This window comes from Anastrepha obliqua, chromosome 4, assembly GCF_027943255.1.
Source record: "Anastrepha obliqua isolate idAnaObli1 chromosome 4, idAnaObli1_1.0, whole genome shotgun sequence".
NCBI classification, from domain to species: Eukaryota; Metazoa; Arthropoda; class Insecta; order Diptera; family Tephritidae; genus Anastrepha; species Anastrepha obliqua.
In genome coordinates, this window is record NC_072895.1 from 28,141,448 (window position 1) to 28,151,526 (window position 10,079).

Genomic DNA, 10,079 nt, shown 5'->3' on the forward strand with positions numbered 1-10,079 from the left:
TGTTTTTGCTGATTATTTTTAATTAAGTGTAGGAATTTCAAATAAAAAAAATTTCATTCATAAAAAAAATTTTTTTGCTGATTATTTTGTTTAATTAAATGTAGGAATATCAAATAAAAATAATTATATTCATATGCCAATATATTTTTTCTGATTACTTTTAATTAAATGCTTGAATTTGAAATAAAAATATTTTTTAGCTAATTATTTTTAAGTAAATGTTTTAATTTCAAATTTAAAAAAATTCTTTCATATGCAAAAATATTTTTGCTGATTAGTTTTAATTAAATGTTTGAATTTCAAATAAAAAAAATTTCATTTGTATAAAAAATCTTTTTGCTGATTATTTTTAATTAAATATAGGAATTTCAAATAAAAAAAAATTTCATTCATATGCAAAAATATTTTTGCTGATTACTTTTAATTAAATGCTTGAATATCAAATAAAAATATTTTTTAGCTGATTATCTTTGAGTAAATGTTTGAATTTCAAATAAAAAAATTGCATTTATATCAAAATTTTTTTTTGCTGATTATTTTTGAGTAAATGTTTGAATTTCAAATAAAAAAAATTTCATTCATATGCAAAAATATTTTTTAGCTGATTATTTTTGAGTAAATGTTTGAATTTCAAATAAAAAAATTGCATTTATATAAACATTTTTTTTGCTGATTATTTTTTATTAAATTTAGGAATTTCAAATAAAAAAAATTTCATTCATATTCAAAAATATTTTTGGTACTCTTTCATATTCGAAAATATTTATGCTGATTATTTTTAAGTAAATGTTTGAGTTTCGAATAAAAAACTTTCATTCAAATTAAAAAATAGTTTTGCTAACTATTTTTCAATGCCATTTTTGCTGATTATTTTTCAACTTAGTTTTTGTTGTTTTGTTGGTTTTACCGAAAAGTGTTTGGGTAATGCTGCTGAAGTAACAGTCATTAGCCGTTTAGTAGATTCGAAAGTCATGGCAATTTTTATATAATTTGAAGCGTTCAATTGCACGCGTTTAAAAAAAAATGTTTCCTACAATAAAAAGTACTGAAGTTTCTCAGCTTTTTGCACATTTGTAAGTAGTTAAATGAGTTTACATTTTCAACACCAATTAGGACTTTGTCGACTTCATGTAGAATAAAACTAAAATACGCTTACATTATTTACAATAGCTTTACAAATATGCACAGGGACTATGATAACTATTTAGTTTTGCTTTAACAACTTAATATTAAATACAATAATTGATAGTTGTTGTACTTGTACATGAAATTTACAGAAACATTTTATACACTTATGAACTAAATACAAAATAAACTAAAGTATGTGGAATAAATGTTTTTCTTACAGGAAGTTTTTTCGTTTTTGTTTTTTTTTTCTGTTAAGGTTTGTATAACTTTACGATAAGCCATTAAGTTACATAAAAATAGTACTAACAAAATATGTTAGCTGATTTCCAATAAAATATTTCATGCTTAACACGTGAAACCTCAAACATATAATAGGTTGGATGCTGTTCATTCGTATGCGGAGTGCTGCGGCGTGGTCATAGGGATTTGCCAGTTATGAGCCGTTTATTGTTTCGGGTGTTGCTGCTGGTCACTTATTTTTTTTTTCTCTTTTTTACTTTTTTATGTTTAAGACGCGGTTGCTTTAGGTTATCATTTTTATCATTTACGGTTTTTGTTCGGTGTACTTATTTGCTACTTTACTATTTTCTATGCCATTTAAAGTTGTTTCTAAGTGAAATGCCCTGGCTATTACATCTAGTCCGTGAACTGAAGGCAGTGTTGCAGCACAGTATATATTTGATGCACTTTTTAGGAGGAGCACAAGTCCCCTTTTATGAGTCCGTGCCACATCATAATTGTTTTGTTTGTTGTTCTTTTTGTTTTCATATGCTTCAATACCAAAACTCAAATTCGTTGATGTACAAAAATGTTCCAACAAATAATGCAATACTCCGACTTGACGGCACGTTCCAATAGTGGTTGTGGTTGTGCCCAGCAACAGTCATATGCAAACAAACGCGTTTACAAAAAACTACTCGCAAATGCAAATATTACATTTTATATATTCGTCGTGGCCTTGGTTAGCTAAAATCGTGTTTTTTGCCTAGTTACAGTGTCAATTCTCTTATAAACTTATCTAATAAAATACGATGATAATATCTTTTTTGCTATTTGAATTCAATTGTTGCCTATTCTCGGTGATAGCTAAGTGAATTTAACTCCGCGAATCATTGCTTTCGCTAAAACTCTGCTCACTGGACTCGCGTCGACTGCCCACTGGCTTGGGTTTATATTCGGTAATGAACACTGTCACCGAATTGACGGTGACTTCACGCGTTTGTGCCGTCGAGCGGTCCACGTTCTTCAAACGGGCTGGGTACTTTTTGTGTTTATTCTTTTCGTGTCCGGCGCTGTGCCGCGAACCCGATGCAGATTTGGTTCCGTTGGGCATGGTCCCTGATGCTCCGGGCAAGGTGGCAGCTTGTTGGGCGACGAGTGCTGAATTTAGGCGTGGCTTGCGTGTGGAAGTTCCTGCAATAAAGATTGTAACATTTTAATAAAAACACTCTTGTAATAGTTTTAAATAAAAAGTAATTGCGTATTTTCGAAACGAAATTTTACAGTGGCTTTGTGCGTTTGTTATTTAGCGCGTCTCTGTAACTTTTCTTGTTCAAGTTAGCGTTGGAAATAGTCGACTTGTCGTTGCACTGATGCCACCACTCTCACTTGATGTGTTTTTGTAAATAACATGTGCTAAACTGATCGACACTTGTGGTAGTCAAGGACGTGTTCCATTCCATTTCAGTGCAAATACCCGATAAGAAAGGGTTTCCATAACCAAATGAAATGAAACATTAGGCCTCTTCTATACGCCACGTTTCTGCTCGACTAACTTGACGAAAAACTTGCATGCAAGTTATCGAGCAAGTTTCGCCCCTAGCGAGTACAGTTATAACTCACTCACAATAATCCACTATTTTCACAAATAACTGTTCAGCGTTGCCAAGATATGTTCATTTATACCAGTTGTTCCATCTATTCGCCACTTGCTCAGCCTCTTATGTTTGGCGAAAAGTAGAAGCCTATTGTCGGTCAACATTCTCACTTGACCTTGAGGTGGTGACAATACATCTCACTGTCACCAGCGTTTTGTAATCTATGAAAGTTTACTTTTGGCCTCTTAGTTTAACTCAGAGATTGTTGATGGTTTCCCCATTTCCCACTATGGATTTAAAAACACAGATTCTTTAGTCTGCAATTATTCAACTTTTTTGCTAAATTCTTGCTTTGTATGAGCATACAATTTACTACAATAAGCTACCAAGTTATAGACGTCGGGGGCACATTCGGTTCTACGTTACCGGAACCGGTCAAGGACTGCCGCTCCAGCAGCACTCCCCGTACTTGCATGGGAAGTGTTAAGAAATAGTTCCAGTGCTTCTGATGAATGAAGTGGTTTTTGTTGCTGTTGTTGTAGCAGCATAAATGGGCCCCATACATGTATGTACTTGTAATGCTGCTGGAGTGACAGTTTTAGGCCGGATATGAATCCGGCTGGTGCCGGTCATTAACAACGGCTGCAACGGATATCCAAAGATGCCACGCTCTATCCTGTAGAGCCATTGGTAGTGTATTCCTTTGCAATATGGGAGTTTAGCACAAGAAGAAACGATTGCACATTTTTGGAGAAGTAAATAAAAAAAATAGTTTTTATCAACCGTTTATGGCTGCGGATCACGCAACAACAACGGCAGTAGGCTAATGGATGGGTGTCAGTCGTTTCAGCTTGTCATTGGCGGCTCAATCTTCTCCCACAACGAAATCCAAAATATTAAAAAAATATATTAATAGATTTTTATCAATACTAAAATTTCTGTATACAAGACTCTCGTCATGCCCGTCCTAACGTATGGCGCTGAAGCGTGGACGATGGCAACATCCGATGAAGCGACGCTTGGAATGTTTGAGAGAAAGATTCTGCACAAAATTTTTGGCCCTTTGCACGTTGGCAACGGCGAATATCGCAGGCGATGGAAGGATGAGCTGTATGAACTTTAGACGACATAGCGCAGCGAATAAAGATCCAGCGGCTACGTTGGCTGGGTCATGTCGTCCGAATGGATACAAATGCTCCGGCTCTGAAAGTATTCGATGCGGTAACAGCTGGTGGTAGCAGAGGAAGAGGAAGGCCTCCTCTCTGTTGGAAAGATCAGGTGGAGAAGGACTTGGCTTCACTTGGTGTGTCCGATTGCCGCCGGTTAGCACGAGAAAGAAACGACTGACGCGCTTTGTTAAACTCGGCCAAAATCGCGTAAGCGGTTATCGCGCCAATTAAGAAGAAGAAGAAAATTTCTGTATGCACAATTTTGTTTTCATGCTTACTTTTTTCAATATTGCCAAATAAAATATTTGTTTCAATTCCACACATTCCCTATCAGTTTGCATTCTATTTCTCTCACTGTTCCGCATTTTGTCGACCAATCTTTCGACCACTTTTTTCGACCAATCGAGCCGCGTGGTTCGAATCAATGGGCCATTTTGTCGATTTCTTACAGAAACGTGTTTCTGAACGGTTAAAAATATAGTGCGCAAGCAAAGAACTATTTGAACCCAATAAAACTGCCCCAGTGGCCTCAGTGCAATAGACGGAGGACTCAACGCTATTCAATTTCCAAACTTGTAGCTGCCTTTACCGGCCACTGGACAGTTGGCACACTTGCGGAAAAACTAGGCTTTCCAGTTAATCTCCATTGCAAAAGTTGTGGGAACCTCATTCAGAGAAGCAGACTATTGAGCACTTTCTTTGTAAATATCCGGGTTTGGCAGCTAGACAATTACGGTCACTGGGAGCTCCTTTCTTCGACAGCCTGGGGCAGTACGCCAGCCTAAATCCCATCAATCTTCTCCGTTAAATCAACGTCTCTGGTTGGGTGTTGATATCTGCACTTTGGAGGTCTCACAATGGTATCAAAACTGTGCTTTAGTGTTACTTGGTGAGTATCAGAGTGGTACTTCAACCATTTGACCTACTTGCCTACATAAAATCTGGCCAAATTTCTGATCAAAATATGTTTTTTCTCATCAATGCTACCAAAACCCAACGTCACGTGCTCTTATGTTAGTTTGTTTATTTTCTGTGTCGACGTCACGGGGTTGAGATGGCTCAATCTTGTATTCTATCATTCTTGACTCGAAGTAAAATGATGACAGTAGAAACAACAAAACTTTTGGGGTTGACGCGCCTCCTAAACTAAAAAACGTCAGACAATTTAAAAATTGAGGTTGAATTAACATTATTTACTTGTTCCATAATTGAAATTACTTGATTTGAAGTGCTGAGTAGGCTAAAGTCCCCTTTTGGTGTGATGGCTCAAGCTTAAGAGAGGCATAAGGAAAGAGAATAATGTAGTAGAGGGAGATAACAAAACTAACTTGCAAATTATGTAGTATTTTTTTAACGTTTTTCAAAGATGATGATCCTTCTACTTCTCGCCCCTCTATTTGAAATTGCCACGAAAATCAGCGCGCGAGAAAAAAGTTCTGAATTCCCAAATTTGCGACACGAATCTATGAAATAATCCTAAATTAATTTATAATATATAATGCACCAAGTCGTACCAAATGCGGATCACTAATCTGCAATGGCTTCGTTCTTTGGCACAATTCTCTCGGCGGGTCAATCTGGAGAGATACTCCGCTATCCGTCGCTTTCAAATATAATTTCTTAGTTGACGAAAAAAAGTGGCACTCTTGTCGCAAGACGCATGGCTTCTCTAGACACTAGAAATTGAAGTTTAGCTTCATTCAGTAGGAAATCAAATAGGCGGCGGGGGTTGACATCGGCAGGCAAGTGAGTTAACAGTCAAGAACTTACTATGTTACTTAGTTCAGACTCCATGAGGAAGCAGTTGAGTGTATTCGGCGCCATTTATTTTAATGTTTCGCGTAGGATCCGCTTGTCATCAACCTCTCATTAGCGTCTCCCTCCACGTAACTGGAACGACTCCTATTTATACCGGGCCAAGGGCTGTCCCTTAAGCAGCATTTCCGGGCAAACAAAGGGAATGTTTATGGTGATACAATAACAGCAACAACCAACAATTCATTCAACGCCCTTCTACGACAATTTATTCTGCAACGGAGTGAACAAAATCACCTTCCTTTAGAACACAAAATTAAATTGCTGTAAATTTGTCATCAAGAATGATAAAATGCTAGATTGCCTCATTTTATATTTACATATATTATACAGCGGCCGCCATAGCTGAATGGTTAGGTGCGTGACTACCATTCGGGAGTGCGTAGGTTCGATTCTCCATGCATGAACATCAAATAATAAAAAAACTTGTTTCTCATTGCGGTCCCCCTCGGCGGGCAATGGCAAACCTCCGAGTGTTTTGCTGCCATGAAAAAGCTTTTCATAAAAACAATTTTCCGCTTGGAGTTGGCTTTAAACTACAAGTTCTTCCATTTGTGGAACCATCAAGACGCATCTCACAAATAAGAGGAGCTTGGCCAAAAACCTAACAGAAGTGTATGCGCCAATTTTTTTTTTATTATTCCGGATTTATAATTAACCAGAAGCGCACTAATTTTAATGCTACAAAGCATATACGTTTCAAAGTAAAAATTCCAGTTGTTTGCCGAGGAATAATCCTCCACAAAACGTGATTTTAGAAAAGTTAATTTGAAATGATTCTTGTCCTGCATGGCCGACCGAGCAGCCAATGGCAACGAAGTACACAGATCACAATTTGAAATAGTTATTCATTTGGATAAAATCAATTTATTTCGGTTTGGATAGGCTAAGTTGATCTGGCTGATCACATAGACCTATTGGTCCTTAGTGGCACCAGATGGAGCTTGACTCTTACGTTTCCTTATAGTAGACTTCTTGTAATAAGCCTGCGTCTTTTGCGAATCTAAGTAAGCTTTGAAGCTCTAACCCCGAGCGACATTCTAACCACTCGTATTGTAGAGTTCCCAAACATTTCATTCGGGTTCTAGCTAATGCAGGGCAAGAACTTAGAAGGTGTTCAAGAGTTTCTCTCTCTGCTAGTTCATTGCCAAATCTGCAGCTTTCATTGCTTGCACTTCCCATCTTGTATGCGTGTCCCGCTAACAAATTCTGGCCTGTCAGACCTACGATAGTTCTGCTTTCCTTTCTAGACAGGGCTAGTACGAATCTGGCGTATTTATCTGCATTCTGTGTACACCTGATTTTCGCGGTGGTGTAAGTGACTAGATTATTCCACCTCCTGTCTATCCGGTGGTCCGATGTTGTTGTTGATGCAGCATGTTTCCCATACTTATATACGGGGAATGCTGCTGGAGTGACAGTCTTTGGCCGGATATAAATCCGGATCCTCGTAACGTAGATCCGACTGTCGTGGAAACGATGGTGGTCCGATGTTATTGTATACCGTATTTAAAGGCTTCAGTATGTCGTTTTCTTGTTCCAATTATATGTAAACAGCTCTTTTGGCAATTTCATCTACAATTTTGTTTCCTGCAAACCGTCTGCCTGCGGCTATGGCTGTCTCTCTATGGCTTCCCTGGTCCTAAAAACGTTTTTAGATAAAATTTCATATGAGTTAATTGCCTTTATTGCCGCTTGACTGTCAACCTACATATATTATATATTTATGTTGGAGTTGCTCGATGTAACCACTTTGTTTGCTTTGGATTAAAAAAATGTCAAGTTCAGTATGCCAGCAAAGTTTATTGTCATTATTTAGTACGAAGTCTAAACGTACGGCGCCTATTTAATAATTTTTTAAATAAATATTACTCAATATGTTGTGATCATATTTCAATAGAAAGTATTCACTTTCAAGTGAATTTCAATGCGACTGTCAAAAACTTAAAAAAAAAATTAATAACGTCATTTACATGAACGGTTTAAGCTAAGTCTCTCATATACCTGAGCTTTCAGAGATCAGAATAATAAAAACAAGCAAATAGTAGCATTAAGGAAACCGTAATAATGGCCTCAGTATGCCTTTGAGAAGGCCGTCATACAGTTCAGCCTTAAAATCCATATTTTTGCTGCGATTCCCTTTTATCTTATGCTCCGGTGCAATTGTTTTCCCACTGTTGACTTATCTCCCTCTTTTGGAGCGGCATCGACTCTACCAACAACAGTACCAAAGAGCCCCAAGCGCTCTCGCAAGAAAGAAAAAATAAACTTGGCAGAAATGATGAAGCAGAATAGCTAACCAAAGAAGATATGCAAATGATGGCTTTAGTTGACAGCAACACCAAACACATACAAAACAAAAAAGTGAAATAAGAAAATAATAGGAATGCAATAAAAGTATAAAGCGCAAGTGAGAAAATTTCAACATTTTAATGTACATATACATACATATGTATGTACTTCGCAGTTATAATACGGCAACATAATCACTCGTGTATGGGCAATAGATTAGACCGCAACAGCGGCAGTAATGCAATGTGACGCCAATTGTAGATAATGCACACTCAGCCCAATTCTACACCACTTATCGCCGCCCCACCACTCCCTTGATGCTATCACTTTTGTTATATATATTCCAAAGTAACGCGCCGGCGTTAAGCAACAGCGCAGTCGACCCAGTTGATTTACGTGTACACAACCTCATTCCCATACAGCCATAAAAGCTGCTCAATGTATTTTATTTCTTGCCACCGCCTGTCACTGTTCCAATTGCGCTATTGCTGCCAACGCAGCGTTTGGCCTCAGCCCCATTACAAAGCTTTGTTGTGCACCGCTCGTTCCTACCTTAAATTATAATGCATGAGCTAAATAAATAGTAGTAACTTGTCGTCATGTGTTTTACGATTGTCCAAACATTGGTGAATTTGCTCACACATTAGCCTTAAGTAGCTTGCACAAATATTAACTGTGCTTTATTTCTAGAACTGGCAAAACCGGGAAAGTGGAAAGTGTGTGGGTATTATTAGACAAATTGTGCCGTTGGCACATGTGATGATGGCTGCTGCTCCATTGGAAATCACTTTGACGGTATATGATGCACACATATGTATGTACATATGTACGTTGGGATTTATGTACACATGAATATGTAAGGTTCGTACTCGTATAGGGGTCACTCACCTTTCCGCACGTCGCACATTCGGCATTTAAATGCCTCAGCTGTATTTCTGTACGTACAGACGCTGCAGTCCCAGAAATTTTCCTCGATCGCTTTCGATTGTCGCTTCTGTCTTCTTACTGGAGATTTCTTGTGATCCATAATCCTTGATCGCTGCCGTTTATATAAAAGTCGTTCCTGCCTTTGCGGCTGGTGCTGCTTCAGCTGCTCCACCGCTTCAACAACTATTATTACTGCTCTTTCTTGGTGTTTTTTTTTTGGTGTCTTTAAATATGTAACTATGCTAAAGTTCAGAGGAAGATGCAAATTCTCAAAAAATTCCCAATCACCAGAGCGCTGTGTGCTCAGTTTAAAGTAAACCAATTTAAATGTTTTATGCCCGTCACACCACTTTTCTTATTCGCTTTTTAAAACACTTATCGACTTATGGAGTATTTCACAGCAGCCACGAAATTCGTATGAAAATCGCTTCGAAAAATTTTGCATCCGATGTCGATTTTCCACACAACACACACATAAATTGAGAAATTTGCTGAAAGTGGCGAACAAAAGCGAAAAATATGCATTCTTCCAATTGGGAGAATGTCAAACGATGACAATTGGTCCAAGATGCAGAGATGTATTCGCGTTTGAGCGGTAAATAAGAAACGTATAAATTACCAGCAGATGACGCTTCTGCGTTCTTTGAAGTTTGGCAGCACTTTTATTAGCAATGCAATACAGAGATGCCAGCTTCACTCGGTGAAATTTCCCACAAAAATCGGGAAAGAGATCAATTATGCACATCATAAGAAAAAACGCGCAAATTCCCAAAGAGTTGAAGCACATTTTTAGTAGTAACAAAAATAACATAGCCTCACCACTTAAAAATAATATGCACAAATATTACTTTCACACAAATCGAAAGTCTCATTTGAATCTGGACATTACAGTTCTTCCAAAATGTCATCAAAAGCCAAACTTGAATTTATA

The 10,079-nt window shown here is 37.5% G+C and overlaps 1 protein-coding gene across 1 annotated transcript; it reads right to left on the minus strand.

The window, feature by feature from the left end:
• Positions 1-665: 665 nt before the first annotated feature.
• On the minus strand, positions 666-9,702 carry LOC129245754 (YY1-associated factor 2). Its single transcript, XM_054884121.1, has 2 exons — positions 9,110-9,702; positions 666-2,541 (listed from the first exon to the last, which is right to left on the minus strand). The coding sequence occupies exons 1-2, from the start codon at positions 9,246-9,248 to the stop codon at positions 2,225-2,227; spliced, it is 456 nt and encodes a 151-aa protein (XP_054740096.1). The 5' UTR covers positions 9,249-9,702; the 3' UTR covers positions 666-2,224.
• Positions 9,703-10,079: the final 377 nt, after the last annotated feature.